The sequence below is a fragment of the Penaeus vannamei genome, chromosome 18, assembly GCF_042767895.1.
Source record: "Penaeus vannamei isolate JL-2024 chromosome 18, ASM4276789v1, whole genome shotgun sequence".
Taxonomy (NCBI): Eukaryota; Metazoa; Arthropoda; class Malacostraca; order Decapoda; family Penaeidae; genus Penaeus; species Penaeus vannamei.
Genome location: NC_091566.1, coordinates 30,933,507 through 30,961,006, shown reverse-complemented (window position 1 = coordinate 30,961,006; position 27,500 = coordinate 30,933,507). Strand labels below are relative to the sequence as shown.

Sequence of the window (27,500 nt, the reverse complement as noted above, 5' to 3'; positions counted from 1 at the left end):
AAGTGCGTGTGAGGAAAGAATGACAGCCCGCTTGATGAATTTGCAATTACCGTTTTAAAGTGTTTTATTAAGGAACTTTTTCTTGTGTTGGGATATTAAGTTTGGTGTTGTTCTATTTATATCTATTCATATACACTTTTTTTGCGTCCATAAACCCGCCCACATTATTTCGGAAGTTGCAAAAGTGGTAAGAAAACAACGCGAATTCATCTCATGAAATAAGAACATGCAAAATACATTTCTAAATATAGCTTGCGGTTTTAAACAGATGAATCCCTCCCTCAACACATCAAAATCCTTTTCTAGACCCACCTGCAAAAAAAAATATATATATATATACGAGTAATAAACCTTATGTTGGAGATTTTTCCCTTTTTTTCTTTTCTTTTACGAGGGGAAATGCGGGTGGAGCCTATTTACCTCCTCTGATGACCGTGTTTACCCTCGCTTGATGGCCAAGAACATGATGACCTCAGAAACATTATATTAGGTCGAGGAGAGTGGGTCTGTGTAGCGCCCACGCCCATGATTAACGAAAATAGCCCGTGCACTTTGAGTCATGACCACTCGCGGCGGCATTGCGAACACGCAGTAAGTTCATTGTTGCAAATATACGCTACATACACACACGCGCGCACGTAGACAGATGGCTGGGTTGATGTGTAAAAAGACATAAGGAGACAGATATAGATAGACAGACAGATGTGCAAACATATATGAATGTGTTTGTGGATATAAGCAGATAGATAGGTAGACAGACAAATAGACAGATAGATCTGCTTACATATATGCATGTAAGTATGTATATATATATATATATATATATATATATATATATATATATATATATATATATATATATATATATATATATGTGTGTGTGTGTGTGTGTGTGTGTGTGTGTGTGTGTGTGTGTGTGTGTGTGTGTGTGTGTGTGTGTGTGTACACATAAACATATACATATATACATATACATATATATACACATACATACATACATACGCATACGCATACCACATATAAACGTAAACAATCAGTCTCATAAGCCGTGCACGTGACCAAAGATAATAATAACAACGATAAATAAATAAATATGCAAATCCTCCCCCCCCCCCCAGCCGCCCTCTCGCCACCTTCGCCCCTTCGCGCCAACGGCCAGAAATAGAGAGCACTCGCATCGCCCATTTTAATACAGCTAATTCGAAAGCTCCATTATAAAGAGCGAAGCGGCAAGAACCTTCATGATGGAATTAATTATCTAAATGAGCCATGCAAGGATTCCATTTGAGGAGCTTCGTGTGGGGATGTTGGTCTGTTCGGCCCCCGCCCTTGGGGGGCTATGGGGGAGGGAGGGACGGGGGGGAGGGGGGGGAAGAGGGGGAGAGAGAGTGAGGAGTGAGGGGGGGAGCGAGAGTGAGAGTGAGAGAGAGTAAGTGAGAGTGAGAATGAGAGTGGGAGTGAGAGTGAGAGAGAGGCAGACAAATTGATGGATAGACAAAGAGAGAAAAAACAAACAGATTTGTTTGCATTTCTGTACAATGTCCGTTAAGAATGTACAACTAATGAGTCAAATCTTGTCGCTAATGCATTTCTGTTTTTTTTTCTTCTTCTTCTTCTTCTTCTACTTTCTTTCTTCCTTTCCTCTGAATGACTACGAAAATAAGAAAAAAAGAACTTGGAAATATTGTTTTAAATTTGGTTTCCTTTTAAATAAAAAGGGAGAGACGATGACTGCGTAATTTTGGTTGAATAAAAAAGTAGACTATGTAAATTAATGAGCATATAATAGAAAAGGAATAAGGATAAAAAAGAAATAGAGATGATAATAAAGAGAAAGGCTGAAAGAAAGGGATGGAGAGAGAGATGGAGAATAGGAATAAAAAATACAACATTGAAGATAAAGAAAAAATAAGAAACAGGAAGAAATACATAGGGAAAAGAAAGGAGTCAGAAAGAAAATAAGAAAACTAAAACAAAAAGTGAAACGTTGATGAGAAAGAAAGGGGAAAAATGGAGGGAAATTACAATATTACATTTGAACGTAATAATATAAGAATAAACACTAAGCTGTCTTGAGTTTTGATATTTGACTTTTTGCTTTAATTTCCTAATTGTCTGACTCTAGAGAATTCCTTTTTCTTAATTTGCAGCCAAAGCTCTCTCTCTCTCTCTCTCTCTCTCTCTCTCTCTCTCTCTCTCTCTCTCTCTCTCTCTCTCTCTCTCTCTCTCTCTCTCTCTCTCTCTCTCTCTCTCTCTCCTCTCTCTCTCACCTCTCTCTCACTCTCACTTACTTTCTCTCTCTCTCTCTCTCTCTCTCTCTCTCTCTCTCTCTCTCTCTCTCTCTCTCTCTCTCTCTCTCTCTCTCTCTCTCTCTCTCTCTCTCTCTCTCTCTCTATCTATCTATCTCTCTCTCTCTCTCTCTCTCTCGCTCTCCATTTCCTAGAGATAATACAAGCAGTCTAATAAACTCAAATATAAAAAGAATTATTAATTGTTGATTTGGGCTTCATCTTGCTTCACGAAACTGAGGATTTTTTTTTTTTTTTTTTTTTTTTTTTTTTTTTTTTTTTTTTAAGCGAAACGGAGGTCGCCAAAAATAAACATGCCATTTGCATATTTTACGATTTTGGAATCATTAAATTTTCTTTTTAGTGAGATTCGTGTTGCTCGTTCGTAAGATTATTAGCTTTTTTCTTGATCTTATTTTTATCCTTTTTCGTCTTTTTCTCTTCTACTTCATCTTTTGATTCTTCCTTTTCTTCTTCCTTGTCTCATTTATCATCTTCTTCTTCATGTTTTTCTTCTTATTTTCATTCTTCTTTATCTTCTTATCTTCATATTTTCTTCTTCTCATTCTCGTTTTTCTTCTTCTTCTTCCTCTTTTCTTCTTCATATTTTTCTTCTTCTCATTCTCATTTCTTTTTCTTCTTCACCTCTTCCTCTTGCTCCTCCTCCTCCTCCTCCTCTTCCTCCTCCTCCTCCTCCTCCTCCTCCTCCTTCTCCTTCTCCTCTTCCTCCTTGTCCTCCTCTTTCTACTGCTCCTCCTACTCCTCCTTCTCCTCTTCCTCCTCCTTCTCCTTCACCTCCTCTTCCTCCTCCTCCTTCCTCCTCCTCCCTCCTCCTCCTCCTCTTCCTCCTCTTCCTCTTTCTCCTCCTCTTCCTCCTCCTCCTTCTCCTCTTCCTCCTCCTTCTCCCTTCACCTCCTCTTCCTCCCTCCTCCTTCCCTCCTCTTCCTCTTCCTCTTTCTCCTTTTCTTCCTCCTCCTCCTCCTCCCTCTTTCTCCTCCTCTTCCTCTTTCTCCTCCTCTTCCTCCTCCTCCTTATTATTATTCCTTTCTTTGAATCTAATTTTCCAATCCAGCTGCTTCGTTTCCGCCCTTCGTCATCGGAAATTTCTTCCTTCTGCATTTCTATATTTTCTTTTCCCTCTAATTTCGCCGCCAGCCTTTCTCTTCTCATTTTCCGCCTTATTATCCCTCGCTTCTTATTTTCCACGTTATTATCTTTCGCTTCATATATTTCTCCCTATGCCTTCTCTGTGCCCCTCCCCCCCCCCCTCTTCGTCACATCTGCACACCAGGATAATTTCCTCTTCCTTCTTCTCCTCCTTTCTGTTCCATCTCCTATTTCTCCTCCTTCTCCTCCTTCTCCTCCTTCTCCTTCTCCTCCTTTTCCTCCTCCATCTACACCTTCTTTATCTCTCCTTCCTCCTTCGTCTATATCTCCACCTCCTCATTCATTTCTACCTCTTCCTTCTCCTTCATCTCCTTCTCCACCCTACTCCACCCATACCTCCATCCTCACCTTCAGTTCTCCTCCACCACCACCACCTCCTCCTCCACCTCCACCTATTCTTCCTTCTCCTCCTCCTTCTTCTGCAACATTCTCACCACTTCTCCCTCCTCCTCCTACTACTACTACTACTACTACTACTACTTTTTCAACATCCCTCCCACTTCTTCTTCCTCCTCCTCCTCCTCCTCCTCCTTCTACTGCAACATTTTCACCACTTCTTCCTCATCCTCGTCCTTCTTCAACACTTTTCCCACTTTTTCCTCCTCCTCCTATTCCTCCTCCTCCTCCTTCTTCTTCAACATTCTCCTTTTTCAACATTCTCTCCACTTCTTCCTCCTCCTCTTCCTCCTCCTTCTTCTTCTGCAACATTCTCCCCACTTCTTCCTCCTCTTCCTCCTCCTATCTTCAATAAGCATATGAAAGAGGGAATACGAAAAAACAAAAAACAATTAAAGAAACAAGCACAGGGTCAAGAAAGCAAAGAAAACGCAAATGAAACTTTTTTTTTTTCTTAACAGCGCTGTACTTTTTTTTTGCGTTTTGGTATCGTAATAAAAATATTTCTTTTCTTGTTTTTTTTTTCTTTTCATTTTTGAAGTATGTTATTTCATTGTTGTTGTTTCCTTATTTTTGTTTGTCTTTGTTTTCCTTGATTTTTTTCTGCTTGTTGAATTTTGAAAATGCTTGTTTGCATGTTGTGATTAAGACAATGTTGCTGATTGAGAATATTATAATCACTGTTATTATTATCTGTTGTTATCGCCACCACCATCATCGTTACCATTGTCACTGTTATCATTGTTATCATTATCATCAAAATTATTATCATTGTTATTATTATTATCATTATTATTATTATCATCACTATTATTATTACCATTATGATCATTATTATTATTACCATATCACTATCATAACCATTTTTATAATCATTATAATCATCATCACCACCAAAATATGTTATGATTACTATTATCATTATGTCATATAATATTATTTTCACCACCATTACCATCATCAACATATCATCATCATCATCACCATCACCATCATAATCCTCATTATCCTCATCATCATCATCATCATCATCACCATCACCATCATAATCCTCATTATCCTCATCATCATCATCATCACCATTATCATCATCATCACCATCATTATCCTCATTATCCACATCATCACCATTATCATCATCATCACCATCATTATCATCATTATCCTCATTATCCACATCATCGCCTTCATCATTATCCTCATCATCACCATCACCATCCTCATTATCCTCATCATCATCCTCACCATTATCATCATCATCATCATCATTATCCTCACCCCCTCCTTCTAGTCTCTGACCGCCTCGCCCTTCCCTTGCAGCGCCGCCTGACGGTCGAGGAGTTCGACGTCTCGCCCGACAAGAGGTACATCCTCCTCAAACATGACGTCATGCGGGTGAGTTCGAGGACGAGTTCGAGGACGAGCTGGTTCGCTTCCTCGGTCGAGTTTTGTTTGTCTGTGTTTTGAGGTTTTATTTTTTTATTTTATTATTTTTTTTTATTGATATTGTCTGGGGTTGTTTCTATGGCTTTCTGCCGAGTTCGAGGTCGAGGAAGAGTTCGAGGACGAGCTGGTTCGCTTCCTCGGTCGAGTTTTGTTTTCCTTTGTGGTTTTCGTTTTTTTTTTTGTTTGTTTGTTTGTTTTTTATTGATATTGTCTGGGGTTGTTTCTATGTCTTTGCCGATTTCGAGGACGAGTTCGAGGACGAGCTGGTTCGCTTCCTCGGTCGAGTTTTGTTTGTCTTTGCTTTGTGGTTTCGTTTGTTTTTTGTTTTTTTTATTGATAATATTGTCTGGGGTTGGTTCTCTGTCTTTCTTGTCTGTCTGCCTTTCTCTCTCTCTCTCTCTCTCTCTCTCTCTCTCTCTCTCTCTCTCTCTCTCTCTCTCTCTCTCTCTCTCTCTCTCTCTCTCTCTCTCTCTCTCTCTCTCTCTCTCTCTCTCTGGCTCTCTCGCTCTCTCTATCTCTTTCTCTTTCTCTTTCTCTTTCTCTCTCTCTCTCTCTCTCTCTCTCTCTCTCTCTCTCTCTCTCTCTCTCTCTCTCTCTCTCTCTCTCTCTCTCTCTCTCTCTCTCTCTCTCTGTCTGTCTCTCTCTTTCTCTCTCTTTCTCTCTCGCTCTCTCTGATAAGTATTAGAAGTCGATTGTCTTTGTCGATTTCGAGGACGAGTTCGAGGACGAGCTGGTTCGCTTCCTTGGTCGAGTTTTGTTTGTCTGTGCTTTGTGGTTTCGTTTGTGTTTTGTTTGTTTTTTATTGATAATATTGTCTGGGGTTGGTTCTCTGTCTTTCTTGTCTGTCTGCCTTTCTCTCTCTCTCTCTCTCTCTCTCTCTCTCTCTCTCTCTCTCTCTCTCTCTCTCTCTCTCTCTCTCTCTCTCTCTCTCTCTCTCTCTCTCTCTCTCTCTCTTCTTTCTCTCTCTTTCTCTCTCTTTCTCTCTCTTTCTCTCTGTTTGTCTGTCTGTCTGTCTGTCTGTCTGCCCGTCTCTCTCTCTCTCCATCTATTTATCTTGCTATCTATATATATCTCTTCTGTGCGTTTTTTTTTCTCTCTCTCTCTCTAATTCTTGTTTCCTTTCATTCTGTGGTCTCTTCCTTCACCTTTACCCCTTTTTCATTTTACCTTATCTCATTCTCCCATTCCCTTGCTCCCGTCTTCCACTCCTTCATTTTCTCTTCCTCTTCCTCTCGTTTTTCATAATCATATCTTCCCTTCGTCTCATCCTTTTCTCTTTTTTTTTCCTTCTGCACTTCTCCATTTCCTTTCGGTATCTCCATTTCATCATGCATCTTTTTTTTCTTCCGTCTCCTCTTGCCTTATTGTGCTTCCTCCCTTCATCTCCTTTTCCTCATCGAATTATTTCATGTTACTTTCTTTTCTCTTTCTCTCTCCTACTTCTCCTCTTTCTCTGCTCTCTTTCTTTTCCTTCCCTCCCCTCCATCCTTCCCCTTCCTCCCATCCACTCTTCTCCCTCACTCCCTTCCCTCTTATTCCTTTCTTTTCTCTTTCTCTCTCTTCTTTCTTTCCCCTTCCTACACTTTTTCCCTCGCGCCCCTCCCTTCCCTATCCTATTTCCCTCCCCACTCCTTCCTCGACCTTTTCCTCTCCTTTTCCTCTATTTTCTCTTCCTGTCCCCCTCCCTCTCCTATTTCCCTCCCCTCCTACCTCATCTCTGCCCCCCTCCCCCCCCCCCCTCCCCGACCTCGACCCATATTTCCAGCCGTGCGACTCCGAATCCCCCACCCCCTACCCCCTCCCTCCCCCCTCCGCGTCAGAATATGATCGATCACCCGAGGTAATAAAAGAGGCATCGGGTTCATGTGGTTCTCGGTCTCGTCGCCCGCTTTCCCTTGGCTCTGTCTGCTGCTCTTAGCTCGGTTTCCCTTGAGTCTGTCAGCTGCTCTTAGCTCGGTTTGCCTTGAGTCTGTAAACTGTTTCCTTTGGGTCTGTCTTCTGTTTCTTTTTGAATATGTCTTCTATTCTTTTTGATCTGTCCGTCGACTTCTTTGAGTCTGTCTGCTGAGCTTCTCGTTACTTCATTTCGTTCCTCTTTTCTGCAGTATCACTTCCTCCGACTTCCTTTTGTCTGTCAGTTGCTCAATGCCCGGTTTCCCTTAACTCTAATTTTCCATTGCTCTCTTTCCCTTTGGTTCAATACCCGGTTTCTCTTAACTCTATTTTCCATTGCTCTCTTTCCGTTTGGTTCAATGCCCGATTTCCCTTAACTCTATTTTCCATTGCTCTCTTTCCCTTTGCTATTAAATTCACTTCGTTCTCTGATATTATCTTGGCTCCAATTGCCTCTCCTGGAATCTCTGCCTGCATCTGATCGCTTTAATTTATTTGTCTTGTGCGAGTGAATCTATTCTTATCGAAAACTTTAAAACTTTAATTTGAATTTAGGGAACTTGCTAAATTGGTTTCCTTCGTCGTGTAGAATTTTGATGGATCTGGGAAAGATGGATACGTTTTAGTTATTTAGAAGAGGTAAGTTTTTAATCAAAGTAATGCCTTTTTAAGAACATTAGATGGAGATAATAAGTTTGAAAAGTACCGAAAAAGATATTTCAAATAAGCCTTTTTTTTTGTTTAAATCCTTTTTGGGTGTATTTTCTTTCTTCTTATAATCCATTATTCCTCTTCAATTTTTCTTCCTCTTCTTCCTATCTTTATCGTATTGCCTTCTTATCGCCCAAATTATGTTCATCTGTATTAACCTTAACGTTGAAAAAAATATTTCAAATAAACTTTATTTTTGTCTGCGTTTAAGTCCTTTTTGTTGGGTATTTTCTCTTTCTTATTATTATCCATTATTCCTTTTCTTCCTATCTTTATCACATTCCCTTCTTATCGCCCCAAATATGTTTATATCAACCTTGACGTCGCTCTGTTCGCAACAAATCATCCAAACCTGACCTTCCCATCACGGAAAAAAGAGAAAAAAAAATCGGAAACCAACATCCCCAAACCCGCGAACCACCCAACTGGCCGTTCCTGTTCCTAATTCAAGGTCAAGTGAATCTTAATGACGAAGATAAACATTATCCGGTCCGCTTATTGCCCGGAGATCCCTTGACCTCACTTTCATCTTGATTCTGCAATGTATTACAGCGTGGCATCTTTGTTTCTTTGGAGAATTGGATGGTGCGAGGGCGGGGCTTAAAGCGTGAAGGTCCTCCCTCCACGGTAGGGGGGCGGGGCCTACGCTTTCTCTCTTTCTTAGGTTTTCTTTCTTTCTTTCTGTGCGTTTCTGGCGTGTTGTGCGAATGTGAAGTAAAACTTTTTGTTGTTCTCTTTCTCTTTTTTTCTTGCCTCCTCTCTTTTCGTCTCCTTTTTTTTTCTCTCTTCTCTTCTCTCCTCTTTTCTCTTCTTCTCTTCATCTTTTCTTCTCTTCTCTCTTTTCTCATCTCACCTTTTTTCTTCAGTTCTTTTCTCTATTCTTCATTTCTCTCCTCCCTCTCCATCCCTACCGCTCTCTCCTATTTCTTTCCCCTTTCTTTTCTATTTATCTCTTCCTTTCTATTTCTCTTTCCTTCTTCTTTTTCCCTCCCCCTCTCCTTCCTCATTTGCTCCACCTCCCTTCCTTCTCTCCTTTTCCTTCTCCCTCCTTCTTACTCTCTCCCCCAACCCCGCTCTCCCTCCGCCTGATATCCATGCAAAGATAAGCAAAAAAAAGTCTGCAATTGCAAGAACTTTGCACGCGTGAAGCACCTAAGACAACACCTGGCTTGTACAGCGAACGCCCTGACGTGACAGAGTGAGGTAGGGGGATGAGAGGAGGGTGGGGGAGGGGGTGGGGGTTGGGACGCCCTGACGTGACAGAGTGAGGTAGTGGGGTTGGGGGTCGGGGGGGGGGGGGGGCGAGGACCGCTGTTTCTGTTGGCTTATCGTTGCAAAGGGGGGGGAGGGGGGTATGCAGGTTTAAAGTTTGTTTAAGTCCACCATGTTTTTTCTTTTCTTTTCTTTTTTAGTTGCTCGATTATTATATAAGAGAGGAAAGGAGATTGAGTAAAAGGAAGAAGAAAGGAGATAGGAGAGAAGAGCAAAAGAGAATAAGAAGGAGAAAGGGAGAGTGATGCAAGAGAAGGAGAGAAGGAAGGAGATGGAGCAAAAGGAAGAGAATAGGAGAGAAAAAGCAAGAGGGGATAAGAAAGAGAAGGAGAAGGAGAGAATAGGATAAGAGAAGGAGAGAAAGGAAAGGAGATTGAACAAAAGAAAAAGAAAGGAGGAATGAGAGAAAAACTAAAGGAAATGAGAAGGAGGAAGGAGAGAAAAACAAAAGGAAATGAGAAGGAGGAAGGAGAGAAAAACAAAAGGAAATGAGAAGGAGAAAGGGAGAATGGAATAACAGAAGGAGAGAAAGGCGAGACGAGAGAAAAGAAAGGGGATAGCGCATCGTTGCGAGGAGCAGGAGAAGGGAGTGCGTATACAGAGGAAAGTTTGTTCAACTGTACAGTATATTTTCTGAGCTTAATTATTATTTTTTGTTGCTGTTAAAGAGGAAAATAGGGGACGAGAAGGCTTAATTATTTTTTGTTGTTGAAAAGGAAGGAAGGGAACGAGATGGCTTAATTTTTTTGTTGTTGTTGTTGAAAAGGAACTTAGGGAATGAGGAGGAGAAAGGACGTGTAGGGTAGGGGAAGGAGAGGAAGAGAAGAGAGAGAAAGGAAAGGAAATTGCCCGAAAGGAGAAGAAACAGAAAGGAAGGAAAGGGAGAAAAGCAAAAGGAAAAGAAGGGAATCCAGGGTGAAGAAGTATGGAGGATGAAGATGAAAATAGTCGAAGCTTTTAGACTTTTCACATTAGGGCGAGTGAGTAAGAGAGGGAGAGAGGGAGAGAGGGAGAGAGGGAGAGAGGGAGAGAGGGAGAGAGGGAGAGAGGGAGAGAGAGAGAGAGAGAGAGAGAGAGAGAGAGAGAGAGAGAGAGAGAGAGAGAGAGAGAGAGAGAGAGAGAGAGAGAAAGAGAGAGAGGGAGGGAAGAAGGGAGGGAGAGAGAGAGGGGGGGAAATGGAAAGAACGTCGACGACCTGCATCTCATAGCGACTCTTAGACACGAAACAGACGATTTGTTTACAGAGAAAACATTCCCGACTCCCGACCTACGACTACAGACCCGCCCTTAGCCTTCCTTTCGTTGCACGTCGTCCCAGCTATGCAAGATTGATGCATTTTTTTATCGGTATAAATGAGACTAATTCAAACTTTTGCTTCCATTTTAGCAGAGGCTTTATTTTTTGTTATGAAGTTCTCGGACCACTGAGGGATTTTCTTGTAGCTCGACCACCAGCGTCGCTCTCGCCCGCTCTTTGGACTGAGGTCGAGTAAAGTGCGAATTTCTCTGGCTCTGGTGCCTCCCCTGAGGGCCGAGTGCCAGTCGTCTCGATGGGAAAATAAACTAGAGTGCCACGCGAAAAAGAAACTGTTATGAATGATACGTGCAGGGGAACGTCAAGACCACATGAAGTCACTCCTTATATAGGTCTTACCCCTTGCTTCGCCCTTCGTTCCTCCCCTTCACTCTTTCCCTTCCTCCTCCCCTCGTTCCTTCCCTAACTCTTCCCCTCGCTCCACCCCTCGGTACTCACCTCTCTCCTCCCCTTCACTCTTTCTTTACCTCTCCCCTCGTTCCTTCCCTAACTCCTCCCCTCACCCCACCCCTCGCTTCTCCCCTCACTCCTCTCCTCACTGCTCTCATAGCTCTTCCCCTCGCTCCTGCCCTCCCCTAGTGTGTCCCGTGTTTACATCACCATTAATGAGATAACTTACTAATGAATGGAGGGGGCGGGGCCTGCCCTTACGTCACGCCAGCAATGCACGGGCGGAGGAGACGTGATTCACAAATGCCTAACGTTAATTCATTAATGTGAGGGGAGGTGTGCCCTGTGCTGCATGAGAGAGAGAGAGAGAAATATGTGTACAGGTATGTGTATACACACACACACACACACACACACACACACACACACACACACACACACACACACACACACACACACATATATATATATATATATATATATATATATATATATATATATATATATATATATATATATGTATGTATGTATGTATATATATAAATATATATATATATATATATATATATATATATATATATATATATATATGTATGTATATATATATATATATATATATATATATACATATACGTAAGTATATATTTTTTTTCTTTTTCTTTACGCAGAGTCTGCAATTTTACCAAAGAATGGCCATGACGCGCACTGACCAATGTACATTTTTTGTGATAGTTTGATACCTATCAAGGATACTTGGCTGAAATGTCTTAGGGAAATCATCTTAATGTCCGTAGAATTCAAAATCCATGCATAAAAAGTCATCAGATAGACAGAAATCATCACAAATTGGTCTTCAGTTACGCTATGCAAAAATGTGACTTTGATGCACCAATCAAATTTCAGGGCGTGGTCATATTGATACGAAGGAATATCATGCACCACTTGATAAAGTATTCTTGTTTCCTTATTTCATTCAAGTTTCATCAGTGGCATATGAAGGCACAAGGAGCTACATGAATTTGAAAATCAAAATCTATTTTAATAGAGAATTAGTATTGAATCATGCATGGTCTTCGTCACTTTAAAAAAGAGGAGTTTTAGTACAGCTAATATTTATTTATATATTTCTACTGATATTAATAAGGATATATAATATATTCTCAAACATTACTCTTCATCTCATCAAATACATTGTTGATATTGTTGAAATTCAGGTTACTTATGTTGCATACCCGTCTAGATGTTGTATTTTGCAATTGATTTCATTAAAGGGCACCAACATATGTCATCTCCTATAGGCCATGTGAAGGACATCGGTCAGCATAAAGCATGTCCTACCTGGTCCCCCCTCTCTCCCCCTACCCCCTTTTTTCTCTCTGTCTGTCTCTCTCTCTCTCTCTCTCTCTCTCTCTCTCTCTCTCTCTCTCTCTCTCTCTCTCTCTCTCCTCTCTCTCTCTCTCTCTCTCTCTCTCTCTCTCTCTCTCTCTCTCCCTCTCTCCCTCTCTCCCTCTCTCTCCCTCTCCTTTCCTCCCTCCCATTCTCCCCCTCTTTCCCTCCCTCTTTTTCTTCCCCCACCCCTCCTCCTTCCCTCCTTCCTTCATTCCCTCCCTCCCTCCTTTATTCTTCCTCTCCCACTTTCCCTCCTTTCCTTCTCACCCTCCCTCCCATTCTCCTTTCCTCCCTTCTCTCCCTCTCTTCCTCCTTTCCTTCCTCCTTCCTTTATTTAGTTATCTATTTATTCATTTATTTATATACGTATGTAAATGTACTCTTTCGCCCTCCCTCCTTCTTACCCTCCTTTCCCTCTCTCCTCCCTTACCTCCTTCCTTCCTCCCTTCTTCTCCTGCTCCCTTCCTCCTTCATACCCTCCCTCTCTCCTCACTTCCCTCCCTCCGTCCCACTTTCTTTCTCTCCCCCTTTTCCCTCCTCCTCTCTTCCCTCCCCTCCCTCCCTACCTCCCTCTTTCCCACCCTCCCTCCCTCCCTCTTTCCTTCCCTCTCTCACCCTCCCACCATCTTAAGGAGTTACATGCATTACGCTCCTAAAAAGCCAAGTAACATTAAGTGATCTTTTTGCCCCGGGCTTTTGGCGCGAAAGAGGGCGCCATTTCAAAAAAGAAAATTGGCGCGAAAGACGACCGGCGAGAACATTAGAAAAGAAAACGGGAAGTTTGAAATTTTGAAAGATCGGTTTTGAAAGAACATGAAAAATGTTTTTATTATTATTATTATTATTATTATTATTATTATTATTATTATTATTATTATTATTATTATTATTATTATTATTATTATTATTATTATTAGCGCAGAAACGTAATGAGAAATACATACGGTGCATGTGATAAGGGACAAAGAATGTAAGTCTTTTATTTACGTTTAGGAGTGGAATGTCGTCCGTTTAAAATTCCATTTTTGAACTTCGAGCTGATGGATAATGTAAACGTCTGTGTCTGATCTTGTCGAGGGAATAATGATTATCTTAATGTTCTTGATCATTTTAATGATATGATATAATATCTTTTGACTTATTTTTGGGTGAGGTGGGGGGAGGGGGAGAGGGAGTTATCATCTGCTTGCAAAAACAAAATAGATAAAACTAAAGAATGAAAAATAAACGTCTCAACTTTATCTTGCAGAAAAAAGAACGACATTTCAACTTCAAAATTGCCAAAGTCACGGAGCTAATTCACCAAAGCTGTCAGCAGTTTTTCCCGAGCGGGATTTTCGTCCTCGTCACGTGCTTGTGTTTCCAAGACTGAGACACGCTTTCTCACGGCCTCCTTCTGTCCCTCGGGTTTATTCTTTTTCTCTGATTGTCTCTGTCCTTGACTCGTTTTTATTCTAATATTTTCCGCGCTCCCATTCTTTTTCTGGTTTACATCCATCTATTTGTTTATTTATCAACAATCACGTACGTGCATACGCACGTCTGTGTGTATGTATGAGTGCGTGTGTTTGTGTGTGTGTGTGTTTGTGTGTACACATAAACACACATGTATATATGTATACAAATGTGTGTGTATGCGTGTGTGTACACACACACGCACACACATGTATATATGTATATATATATATATATATATATATATATATATATATATATATATATATATATATATATTTCTCTCTCTCTCTCTCTCTCTCTCTCTCTCTCTCTCTCTCTCTCTCTCTCTCTCTCTCTCTCTCTCTCTCTCTCTCTCTCTCTCTCTCTCTCTCTTTCTCTCTTTCTTCCCTCTCTCTTTCTTTCTCTCTCTCTTTCTCTCTTTCTCTCTCCCTCCCTCCCTCCCTCCCTCCTCCTCCCTCCCACCCTCTTTCCCTCCTTCCCTCTTTCCTTCACCCCTCACCTTCCTCTTCCCTCTTTCCCTACTCCCTTCACCTCTCTCCCACCCCTCCCACCCTTTTCCCTACTCCTCTCTTTCGCTTTCCCCCTCTCTCTCTCTTCCACTCCCTTCCCCCTCTTTCCCTTCCCCATTCACGTCCCTCCTCCACAAGCACCGGGGCACCACGCAGCCCCCCCCCCCCCCAAGCGACGGCGGAAGGGGGCGAAGCGAGACGACGGGAGTGACAGCCCCTCGCGAATCACGGTTGACGCAGGTGATGAGGCTGCTTGTCATCGCTCATCACTATCGACCTCTGGCCCGGCGCCAACTCGGCCAAAGCAAGCGCTGTCAAACGGGGCTGGCGGAGGTGGTCTCCCGGGCCTCGGCGCTCGTTATCTGGCTTTGTCTGATTTTCTCTTTTTTTCTATATGTTTGTCTGTCTGTCGGTTTGTCTCTCATTTTTTCCTAATATTAGACAACCTGACGGAGCCTGTAACTGTGCGGTGACCGCCTGAGATCTCGGCAGAATTTTACCTCGCAGGAGGCGCTGAAGGCCCTTCATCTTCCCGTGACAGCCCTGAGAAAAAAGAGCTCAAAGCCCTTCCCACAGACAACAGCTGACTCAGAGGAACAGGTCATCTGAGACGGCGCTGGGATGCGGGGTCGTTGGGTTGAGTGTCCTGAGCAGCAGTTTCATGTCGAGCCAGTGTCAAATAGCGTAGACGTGGGAGGGGGGGGGGTAATGACAGTGCCTGATCTCCTGCTCAGAGAGGAACAGCCCACCATTTGAGAAGCTAGGCGGTGATCTCCATGCTAAAGTGCGGAAAAGCAGGGGATATGCGCAAATGCAGGTGTAACACAAGGCTGTGTTCTTGCACCAATTCCTTTCAGCTTTTGGATGGGTTGTATCAGAGTCAATGATCTTGACTTAACTGGCGTTGTTGCCATCTTATCTAAGTCTTTGGAGACCATAGTGGCGGCTCTTGATCCATTTAGGAATGAGGCGAAGGTACGTATCTTGGGGTGTAGTCAGTGACTCTGGGCTATCAGACCAAGAAGCCAGCTGATGGACTGGCCAAGAGGAAGCAAAAGATGAGAAGAACCAAGCCATGTGTCTTCAGGGTCTTGACTCCGCCAGTTTTGTTGAACGTCGGAAAAAAATGGACTTTATCCTGCGCCCTAGAGTCTCGTCTTGACGCCTTTTGCAACAGGTCCAGGATCGAGGGTACAGTTGGTAAGGTCATGTGACCAACCAACGGCTGCTTTACGAGACTCTTACTTGCAAAATCTGGGACCGCCAACTCAGGTTTCTCTTCTAGAAACAACCCTGGACTGGGGACAACTGGGGATGGCGGGACAAATTTACCAAATCTTTCTGGAAGAAGAGCTGGCTTACCGCGAAGGACCCTCGTGGCCGCATAGAGGGCAGATGCAGCAGTGCGCCTGTATTAGCCCCGCTCATATATATATAAATATGTGTGTATGTGTATATATATATGTATATATATATATATATATATATATATATATATATATATATATATATATATATATATATATATATATATATATACATATATATATACATATATATATATATATACATATATATATATATATATATGTATATATATATACATATATATATACATATATATATACATATATATATACATATATATATATATATACATATACATATATATATATATATATATATATATATATATATATATGTGTGTGTGTGTGTGTGTGTGTATGTGTGTGTGTGTGTGTGTGTGTGTGTGTGTGTGTGTGTATGTATATATGCATATATATATATATATATATATATATATATATATATATATATATATATATATATATATACGCATATATATATATAGAGAGATATATATGTATCTCTATATATGTTTGTATGTATATGTGTGTATATGTGTACATATAGGTGTATATATATATATATATATATATATATATATATATATATGTATGTATGTATGTATATATATATATATATATATATATATATATATATACATATGTATGTATGTATATATATATATATATATATATATATATATATATATATGTATGTATGTATATGTATATATATGTATATATATATATATATATATATATATATATATATATATATATATATATATATGTATGTATGTATGTGTGTATGTATATATATATATATATATATATATATATATATATATATATGTATGTATATATATATATATATATATATATATATATATATATATATATATATATATATACATACACACACACACATACAGATGTCGCTATTGAGAACACACTTCATTCCATCCATAATATACTCTCAGGATCCCGGCGACATCTCCCTTTGTGACAGCATCCGTCGTCATCCGTATATCATTATCTTGACTTCCTCCCATATCTCTGTTCTTCGTCTATTCCCTTTTGTGTGTTTTTTTTTCATCCGCTTTCTTCTTATTCTTCTTTTCCTTTTTATATTCAGTCCTCCTGCTTCTTATTTTGTTATTGTTCTTCTTGGCTTTAAAGCGTCGATTATAATTATTTGGATTTTGTATTTAATCGAAAGATGAAAAACGGAAAAGGGAATAACGACCAGATAATAAACATAATGAGGATAGATTATAATCCGCTGATGAGGCAATGACGTAATGATATTGGCGTAATTATGACGTTAGAGATATGCCGGATTTGCATGTGGCTTTATCCAATAATAACCCATATAATCTTTATTAAATGCTAAAAATACGAATAGAAACTACTAAAAATAGAAGAAAAAAAACAGTACGATTATATACGGAGTTGCAAGAGTTAACGCAACCAGAGGGGGGGGGGCGGAAGGAAGGAGAGAGGGCGGGGAGGGAAGGAAGGAGTGAGGGAAGAAGAGACAGAAAGAAGGAGGGCGGGAAGGGAAAGAAGGAGAGAGGAAAGAAGAGAAAGAAAGAGGGAGGGATCAAGGGAAGGGAGGAAGGAGAGAAAGAGGGAAAGAGGGAGGGATCGAGGGAAGGAAGGAAGGAGGGCGGGACGGGAAGGAAGTAGAAAAGGAAGAAAGGAGGAAGGGAAAGGAAGGAGAGAGATAAGGAAAAAGAGAGTGAAAGAGGGAGGGAAGAAAGTACGGAGAGCGGGAAGGGAAAGAAGGAGAGAGGTAAGAAGAGAAGGAAAGAGGGAGGGCAGAAAGGGAAGGAAGAAAAGAAAGAAAGAGGGAGGGCGGGAAAGTTAGGAAGGAGAGAGGGAGGGAGAGTTTACGTTTTCATTCCCTTCCATTCTCCGGGCGTTCCAACATTTTTAGTTTACGGACCTGTCAAGAACACACGCACGAGACAGACCCAAAAAGTGTCAAAGTTGCTAATATAGTCTGGGTTAAATTGTAAACTTAGAAGAAGAGAATGATAATACATCAAAGGGCTGAAAATTATTTTAGAAAACGGATAAGTGAAAAAGAGAAAGAGAGAGAAAAGAATATTAGATAGACAAAGAAGAAAGGCGAAGGGAAAGGGACCGAAAAAGAAGAAATGTGAGAGAAGAGAAAATCAGCGATTACTCCCCGTCGGTCCATCACGTCGTTGGGAAAAAGTAAACATATTTACCTAATTTTCCAGAATGACTCAGATGATCATGACCAGCCTTTGTTGTCATGTCATGGATTAGTGGAGACCTACACTTGATTGCGAACTAGAGGGATAAGTGATAAAGAGAGAGAGAGAGAGAGAGAGAGAGAAACAAAGAGAGACAGAGAGAGAGAGAGAGGGAGAAAGCGAGAAATAGAGTGAGAAAGAAAGAGAAAGAGAGAAAGGATGATAGAAGGGAGAGGGAGAACGCGAGAGAGAGAGAGTGAGAAAGAAAGCGAGAGAGGATGATAGAAGGGGTAGACAAACAAATAGGAAAAGGAAGGTAGAAGGACAAAGCCATAAAAAAAAACAGAAAAAAGAGAGAAAGAGAATGGAAAGGTCAGGGAGAGAGAAACAAATAGAGCAAGCGAGAGAGAGGAAGAGAGAAGGGAAGGGAGACCAAAGTCAAGCAACGACAGACCATGAATATTAATGAATAATTAAAGGGCTTATGAAGACAAACAAGCCTTGATCACAATTGAGACACAAACAAAGTCACTGTCACCGCCGGGGATTCTGCAGCGCTATCATCCCCCTCCCCCCTTCCTCCTTCTTCCCCTCTCCCCCTCCCCCCCTTCACCCCCTCCCTCCTTTTTCCCCTCTCCCTCTCCCCCCTCTCATCCCCTTTCCCCTTCTTCCCCTCTCTCCCTTCTCCCCTTTTCATCCATTTTTCCCTTCACCCCTTCTCCCTCCATTCCCTTTCATTCTTTCCCCCTCTCTTTCCCCTCCTCCCTTCAACCCCTCTCCTTCTCCACTCATCAGCCCCTCTCCCCTCCCCCCTTTATCCTCTTCCCGTTCCTCACTCCTTCCCCCATCCCCCGTCTCCCACTCCATCCCTCCACCCCTGTTCCCCTACCCTCCCTCCACCCCCGTTCCTCCACCCCCTCTCTCCTCCCCCTGTACCCCCCATCCCAGTATCCACCCCCGTCCCCCATCCGTGCATCCACCCCCGTCCCCCATCCCTGCATCCACCCCCGTTCCCCCACCCCTCCCTCCATCCCCTGTTCCCCACCCCTCCCTCAACCCCCCGTTCCCACACCCCTCGTCCCCCCTCTCCCCACGAACCTGCATTCACAGCGAAAATTAATTACACGGCATTGGAATTTGCAACGGGCATTATCATTTCATTAGCAACAATTTTGCTTGATATTTACCTCCGTCCCAATTTCCCCTGTGATTGTTATTGGGAGAATTAGAATAGATTTCACTCATCAATGCTCGGTGCAATGAGGCGTCAACGGAGGTGGAATGAGGACAGTGCCACCCGAGATGAGGGCTTGGAATAGACTGCCTTGGTTGACGATGCAGAAAGAAAACGGTAGATAGTAGAGGAGTGCCACCTCATGGCGTGTCTCGTGGTATTTTGAATTTCGAACTTCTACAGAAATTAAGATTGTGTCACCTCTTAATCCGTGGCACTTTGAACACCCCTACTACAGAATTCAGAGCAGTGCCACCTCTCAACCCGTGGCACCTTGAACCCCCTACTACAGAATTCAGAGCAGTGCCACCTCTCAATCCGTGGCACCTTGAACCCCCTACTACAGAATTCAGAGCAGTGCCACCTCTCAATCCGTGGCACCATGAACCCCCTGCTATAGAATTCAGAGCAGTGCCACCTTTCAACTCGTGGGATCCTGACTTCGTTGACAGTAGAGAATCCCCGGTAGAAATCAGGACAGTGCCACTTCATACCCCGTGGCATCTTAACCAACCCTTCAACTTCACAGACCACACAAAGCACCCACGCCCACCAAAAGGAACAAAAACAGAGCCAGTCCCACGACACGACTGGTGACGCCCTGACCCCATTGACCATAGAGAAGCCACAGTTGAATTCAGAACAGTGCCACCTCCCCACTGACCATAGAGAACCATTAAGGAGAGTGCCACCTCCTTATCCGCGGCACCCTAACTTCACTGACCATAGAGAACCCCCTTTAGAATTAAGGACAGTGCCATCTCTTCATCCGTGGCACCCCGACTTCATCGATCATATAGAACACCCCGCGGAATTAAGGACAGTGCCATCTCTTCATCCGTGGCACCCTGATCATATAGAACACCCCGTGGAATTAAGGACAGTGCCACGTTCGACGCGCGTCCGGCTCCCTGGGGATCCCTACCGCCGCGGCCACACCAGGAGGCGCGCTTCCCTAACCGCTCGGGACCGAAGGGCGCTTCTTCGTCTCATAAATAGTACCTGTCTTCTCTGTCGGGAAAGTGATTGATAGCCAGTCCCGCGGAAGGCCTTGTTTCCTCTCTTTTACGTGGTTCTTCTTTTTTCTTCTTCGTCTTTCTTCTTCGTCTTTATTTTTTCCGTCATTATTGTTATCATTATTAATACTATTGTAATTATTATCATTACTATTGACAATATTATCATTATTGTAGTTATTATCATTATTGTGATTATTATCATTACTATTGACAGTATTCTCATAATTGTAGTTATTATCATTATTGTAATCATTATCATTATTACCATTATTATACATTGTTATTATTACCTAGTGGTACTATCATAACTATCATCATCATTATTCTCACCATTTTTACTATCATCTTTATAATCCTCACCATTATCAATACTAATGTTATCATCCCTATTATTTTATTGACCCCTAAAAGTGGAAAATATAGACATGACTTAGATTTATTAAACAAAATATTTCAAAAATCCAGTATGGTATCAAGTGATTTAAACCCCCAAAGCGGCTGTGATGGCATAAAAGAAGAAGAAAAAAAAGTGATTATCTAAGTGCTTACAAACATACATTTCCGAAACTCCCCCTTAACTGTCACGTCTAATTAATCCGGCAAAACACGAAACATTAATAGAACCTGACTCAACGGACAGCTTACAAGACATTCGCAATCATTCTCGCCGTGAAAAATCGTGTTGGATTTGCAGCGGAGTGGGAAGGGGCGATTAGTCAGGGGCGCCGCGCAGAATCTCGCTTTTAGGGTTGGATGTTCGGTGTGGGGTGGGGTGGGGTGGGGGGTAGGGGTATGGGGTATGGGTGTGGGGGTAGGGGTGTGGGATGGGGTGTGGGGGTAGGGGTAGGGGTGTGGGGGTTTGAGGGGGGATGTGCGTGTGTGTGTTTGTGTGTGTGTGTGTGGGCTTGTGTTTGCATGTGTATCGGTAATGGTGAGAGAGATGTGTGTGTGTGTGTGTGTTTGTGTGTGTATCGGTGAGAGTGAGAGAGATGCGTGTATGAGTGTCTGTGTCGGTGGGAGGATTATATATACGTGTATGCGTGTGTTTTATTTATTATTCATTCATTTTTTGTGCCCGTACAGCCCGTGGGGTTTTACTAAACAGCACGTACATTCTAGACCAAAATAACCCAGACTCGAACAGGCAACAGGGGAACCATCGCGAAAGGGTCGCGGCAAAGCGAAACGAAGAGAGAGTAGGGAAAGACGTCAGGAATAAATGAATAGAAAAATACAGGAGAGAGAGAGAGAGAGCTTTCGGAGGAGCTTTCAGTACATTCCTCAGTCGGAGAGCTCCTTGAAGTCCTTGTCCTTCTGCATTAGGAACCCGGACTTCAGTGCGCTTGAAGGATATATATTCCACGAGGATTTTTTTTTTTTTTTTTTTTTTTTGGGGGGGGGGAGGGGGTCCGTGGGAAAAGCTCTTAAGATACAGGGGGAAATGACGGTCTCTCAGTAGCTGTTTCTTATTTCTTTTTGTTTATCTATGTGTCTGTTTTTGTGTTTGTGTTGATTCTGCGAATGAAAAGCGGATGGAAGGGTAGGTGTAAGAGAGAGAGAGAGAGGGGGGGGGGAGAGTGAGAGAGAGAGACAGCCAGACAGAAAAAGAGAGAGAGAGAGAAGAGTAGATGGATATATGTGTGTGCGTTTGTGTATGTGTATTTCACAAAATAGAGATTTTTATAAGAATGAAATATATAAATCAATAAATAAGTGTATGTGATTGTCTACGTATTCAAAACATATATAAGTAGATTTTTTATAAGAAAGAGGAATAGAAACAAGTAGAAGAAACGGCTTCATAAAACACGAAACCAGCCCAAAATATGAAGTCTCTCGAAGCAACAACTCTCCGACGGAATATATTATCCGAATCTCAACACCGCTGTTTTTTTTTTTTTTTTTTTTTTTTTTTTTTTTTTTTTTTTTTTTTTTTTTTTTTTTTTTTTTTTTTTTTAGAAAGGACGTCAAAGAAATCGTCTTCATTGAGAACAGAGAGAGAGAGAGAAAGAAAGAAGAATGAAGAGAGAGAGGGAAAGAAAAAAAGAGAGAGAGGAAGAGTTAGAGAGAGAGAGAGGAATAGTTAAAGAGAGAGAGAGAGAGAGAGAGAGAGGAATAGTTAAAGAGAGAGAGAGACAGAGATAAAGACTGAGAGGGGGGAAGAGAGAGGAGAGAAAGATGGAGGGGGGGGGGGAGAGGGCACACGCCAGGACAAGAACTCGCGGTAGATAAATTGTAGCTTTTTAATGTATGGGAATCTGGAGCAATTTAAGCGTCTGGCAGGTTTCCCAGGTATGGTGGAGGGGGGGGGGGGAGGGGACAGGGGGATAAGGGGGGGTGAGCGCCCTCATGCCAACCTTCTCTTTAGTTCGCTGTTCATTTTTTTCTTTTATGGAGGGCTTCCGCCGTCTCTCCCTCTTTCTCTCTCTCTCTCTCTCTCTCTCTCTCTCTCTCTCTCTCTTCTCTCTCTCTCTCTCTCTCTCTCTCTCTCTCTATCTCTTCTCTCTCTCTCTCTCTCTCTCTCTCTCTCTCTCTCTCTCTCTCTCTCTCTCTCTCTCTCTCTCTCTCTCTATCTATCTATCTCTATCTCTATCTCTATCTCTATCTCTATCTCTATCTCTCTCTCTCTCTCTCTCTCTCTCTCCCTCTCTCTCTCTCTCTCTCTCTCTCTCCGTCTCTCTCTCTCTCTCTCTCTCTCTCTCTCCGTCTCTCTCTCTCTCATTCTCTCTCTCTCTCTCTCATTTCTCTCTCTCTCTCTCTCATTCTCTCTCTCTCTCTCTCTCTCTCTCTCTCTCTCTCTCTCTCTCTCTCTCTCTCTCTCTCTCTCTCTCTCTCTCTCTCTCTCTCTCTCTCTCTCTCTCTCTCTCTCTCTCTCTCTCTCTCTCTCTCCGTCTCTCTCTCTCTCTCTCTCTCTCTCTCTCTCTCTCTCTCTCTCTCTCTCTCTCTCTCTCTCTCTCTCTCTCTCTCTCTCTCTCTCTCTCTCTCTTTCTCTCTCTCTCTCTTTCTTTCTCTGCACAATAGTTATTATAATCTATAGATCATTATTACCCGCCAAAAATAATAGAATCTGCTTTAAAAAGGATTGAGAAAAAAAAAACGTTTCCCTTTCACAAATTGCACAACAGCAAGTTTTCATTGATTACAGATCATAATTACCCGCCAGAAAGTAATAGGATCTGTTAGGAAAAAAATAATATCATAAAACGCACAGTAGCAAGTTATTACAGGTCAGACAGCATTATTACCCTCCAAAAAATAATCGGATCTAGTTAAAGAAAAAAAAAAATCGGCTTCAGCGTGCGACGTTACTATTCTTCTCTCTGTGTGGAAGAAGAATAGTGACGTCGGAGTCCCTTCGTGTACTGTATGACCTTTTCGGTTAACATTAAAAAGTTCCGTTGATGTTATTTTTCGTTATCATGTTTTCTTTCGTTTTTCCTTTCTCCTTGTCTTTGATTATTTATCTATTTATTCCTTTCTTCCTTCCTTCTTGTTCTTTCGTACATCCTTTCTTCCCCTTTTCTTTATCTATTCATATCGTCCTTTCTTTATTTAGTGCCTTCTTCCCTCTTTCTTCCTTTCTTTATTTTTTCTTGTTTTCTTTTGTTCCAAACATCTCTTCTTCTCTTTTCCTTTTTTTTTCTTTTCTTCTCTTCACTTCACATTTCTTCTCTTCTGTCCTCTTCTACTTCTTTTCTTTTCACTTCTTGCCATTCCTGCTGATGTCTGTTCTCTTCTTTTCTCTTCCCTTCTTTTCTCTTCTCTTTTCTTCTCTCCTTTTCATTTCATTTTCCTTCTGTTTATATCAAACACAAATATAGGAAGAGAAAAAAATATAAGAAGAATTCAGAAAAATATGAAGATGATTTGAAAAAATATAAATATCTAAGAATGCGATTGGAGTTATATAGTATTATTATTTTGTTTTTTATCCTTTCCTTATTTGTTCGTCTTATGAACGATTATCAAACCAAGTCAGTATTCTTTATCCGTTGTCGCTTCTTCATATATTCACCTTTTTCTGTTTCAAATGTTTCTTTTTTCTTCCTCTTTTTTCTTTTTTTCCGCTTCAAGTATTTCTTTTTCTTCGTCTTCCTTTTCCGCTTCAATCATTTCCATTTTCTTTTCTTTTTTCCGCTTCAAGCATTTCTTTTTTCTTCTTCTTCTTCTTTTTCGTTGCAATTATTTCTATTTTCCTTTTTTCCGCTTCAATCATTTATTCTTCTTTATTTTCTTTCTTTTTTCCACCTCGAACATCTAGTTTTTTTCGCTTTTCTTCCTTTCTTCTAAAGCCAAATCCCCGCCCCCCCCCCCCAAAAAAAAGAAAAAATAATAATAACAATAATGATAATAATAATAATAATAATGATAATAATAATAATAAAGAAATAAATATAGTAATAATAATAATAATAACAATAATAATAATAATAGTAATAATAATAATAATAGTAATAATAATAATAATAATAATAATGATAAAAAGGACCGACCTCCCTTCCTTCCATCTCAAAGAGACCAAAGATCCCGCAGAAGGACCTCTGCATCCTCCCCCTCCCCCGCCCCCCTCCCATCCACCCCATCCCCCTCCCCCCACCCCACCCCATTTCCCCACCCCCACCCCACTCCCCCGCAGCGTCCGGACTCTGCCACATCCTTCTGCCGGAGGAATAATGGTTCGGGTTCCAGGGCGGAGGGCGTGATTGCCGCCGCTGAGGAAATGATTTGTGGAGATGTCGACGCGGCCATTTCTTTCCTGTCGGGGGGTACTTTCTCTCTTTGACTCTTATTTTTTTTTTTTTTAATTTTTACTTCTATTTCTGTTTCTGTTTTTTCTCTCTCTTCTCTTTCTATTTCTATCTCTATTTCTTTTTCTGTTTCTATTTCTATTTCTATTTGTATCTCTCTCTCTCTCTCTCTCTCTCTCTCTCTCTCTCTCTCTCTCTCTCTCTCTCTCTTTCTCTCTCTCTCTTACTCTCTCTCTCTCTCTCTCTCTCTCTCTCTTACTCTCTTACTCTCTTCCACTCCCTCCCTCCCTCCCTCCCTCCCTCCCTCCTCCCTCCCTCCCTCCCTCCTTCGCTCCTTCCCTCCTTCCCTCCCTCCCTCCCTCCCTCTCTCTCTCTCTCTCTCTCTCTCTCTCTCTCTCTCTCTCTCTCTCTCTCTCTCTCTCTCTCTCTCTCTCTCTCTCTCTCTCTCTCTCTCTCTCTCTCTCTCTTTCTCTATCTATCTTATTTTTTGTTCTGTTTTCTTTCTCTATTCTTCTTTCTGTCTCTCTCGCCAGTGGATGGTACCCCCGGTTATTCCTTGCTCACAGGAGGTAATTTAGATGCAACTACAGACTGACAGCCTGTCACACCAAGAGAAAAACATTGTAACAAATGGAATTCAATTCAATTATTTATTAATCTCTATCTCTCTCCGCTTCTCTATCTATCTATCTATCTGTCTCTCTCTCTCTCTCTGTCTCTCTCTCTCTCTCTCTCTCTCTCTCTCTCTCTCTCTCTCTCTCTCTCTCTCTCTCTCTCTCTCTCTCTCTCTCTCATTCTCATTCTCATTCTCATTCTCATTCTCATTCAATTCAATTATTTATTAATCTCTCTCCCTCTCCCTTCTCTCTCTCTCTCTCTCTCTCTCTCTCTCTCTCTCTCTCTCTCTCTCTCTCTCTCTCTCTCTCTCTCTCTCTCTCTCTCTCTCTCTCCTTCTCCTTCTCCTTCTCCTTCTCCTTCTCCTTCTCCCTCTCTCCCTCCCTCTCCCTCTCCCTCTCCCTCTCCCTCTCCCTCTCCTTCTCCTTCTCCCTCTCCCTCTCCCTCTCCCTCTCCCTCTCCTTCTCCCTCTCCCTCACCTTCTCCCTCTCTCTCTACTTATCTATCTATCTCTCACTCTTCCTATCCTTATCCCTATCCCTCTTTCTTTCACTCACTCAGCTCTTATCTCTTGTTTTTATGTACGACAGAAAAATACCGATTGCTAGAAGGGAAAATGTGTGTTCGCGAATGAAAATAAAGAGAAGAAAAATTAAGAGGTAGAGACACGGCGAGAGACGGAGGAAAAGAGTAAGAATTTTCCTGTTGTTGAATGACACAGAGTGGTCTTACGTGTACACGAAAAATAGATGAATGAATAGATAAATAAATAAATAAAAAGATACAGGAACCTTCAGAATTCTTTAAAAATCTACCGACGCTCTTTTGTTTTAATTCGAGACAACGTTATGATTCATCTTAGACGCTAACACCCCCACCCCCGTCTATTTATTTTGATACACTCTTTTTTTTCTTTTCTTTCAATTTCTGCTTAATGCGCTGACGTGAATAGCCGCCAGACATTATGACATTAAGCGGGCGGTGTCTGATATACTCATTAAGAGCACTTCGACATCGTTAATTAGTCATGGTAATTAGAACTCTGGATTAAACCTTTTATACCACTGATCGCTGTTTCGGAGAAAGGGTGGTGAGGGGGAGGATGAAGGGGGAGGGGGGGAAGAGATAGATAGAGATAGAGGGAACGAGAGAGAGAAATAGAAAGGGAAATTGAGAGAGACAAAGACGAGAAGATCAAGAGAATACTGGAATGTGAATCTAAATTTTAGATTCGAACGTAAATAGCTTTTTTTTTTTTTGAGGGAGCAGATTTAAACGCATTCAGAAAACGTCCCCTCGGCTAGTCCTCGCTTCGTGGAACCGGGAAAAAATAAAGGTAATAAAAGTAAAAGAAGGAAGATATGAATTTTAGAAAGAGGAGTGTCTTTCCTTATATTTTTCATGGACAGATCGTGATGGCTTGACTTGTGGCTGTTCTGGTGACATTTCAATTAGCATTTCAAAAAAAAAGAATACTTGAACGTATTCTCTCAAAATAAACGGGATAAATTATATAACGGCCAACCTCCTTGTGATATTTCACGAGAAATTGAGGCGCACGTGCGAACACACACGCGCGTGCGCGCGTACACACAAACACACACACATACAAATGTGTGTCACCAAGAGAGAAAGAGAGATCTGTCGGTTTCCCTAACGAGACACCGGTTAATTCCATTCAGATGAATCCCTCTTTACTCCATTTCGGTCTTACTTCTCCCAAGAAAGACCGGACACGTTTCCCTCCGCGGGAATCCTAGCGACCGGGAGACAAAGGGAGGAACGAGGGACAGACGCCGTTAATTCCCCGCGCCCGTCGCCCCTTTCTCTCCCTTGCAGCGAGACCGAACCGCGGAGACTAATCCTGTGAATAAAAATGTGATGTGCACAAACATTTAGAAGCAATAAAATGGAATTCATTGGGCAGCGGGGGGGGGGAGCCGAAACGAGAGCGGGTGGAACTGTTGATAACCTTAACTGAATGCAAGACTTTAATTGCTTTGTGGAGAGTTCACTGTCGAGCAGAATGTCACTGAACTCTCCGATTCGCGCCCACTGGGATGGCTGGACGTCCATCTG

The 27,500-nt window shown here is 41.8% G+C and overlaps 1 protein-coding gene across 7 annotated transcripts in view; it reads left to right on the top strand.

Moving 5' to 3' along the window:
* The window catches only part of LOC113800225 (inactive dipeptidyl peptidase 10), a 621,884-nt gene that overhangs the window by 563,274 nt on the left and 31,110 nt on the right, over positions 1-27,500 (top strand). For all 7 annotated transcript variants that reach the window (XM_070133135.1, XM_070133136.1, XM_070133139.1 and 4 more), the window contains one exon: positions 5,172-5,246. In XM_070133135.1, the coding sequence (XP_069989236.1) occupies positions 5,172-5,246 (75 nt within the window). The remainder of the gene's footprint in view (positions 1-5,171; positions 5,247-27,500) is intronic.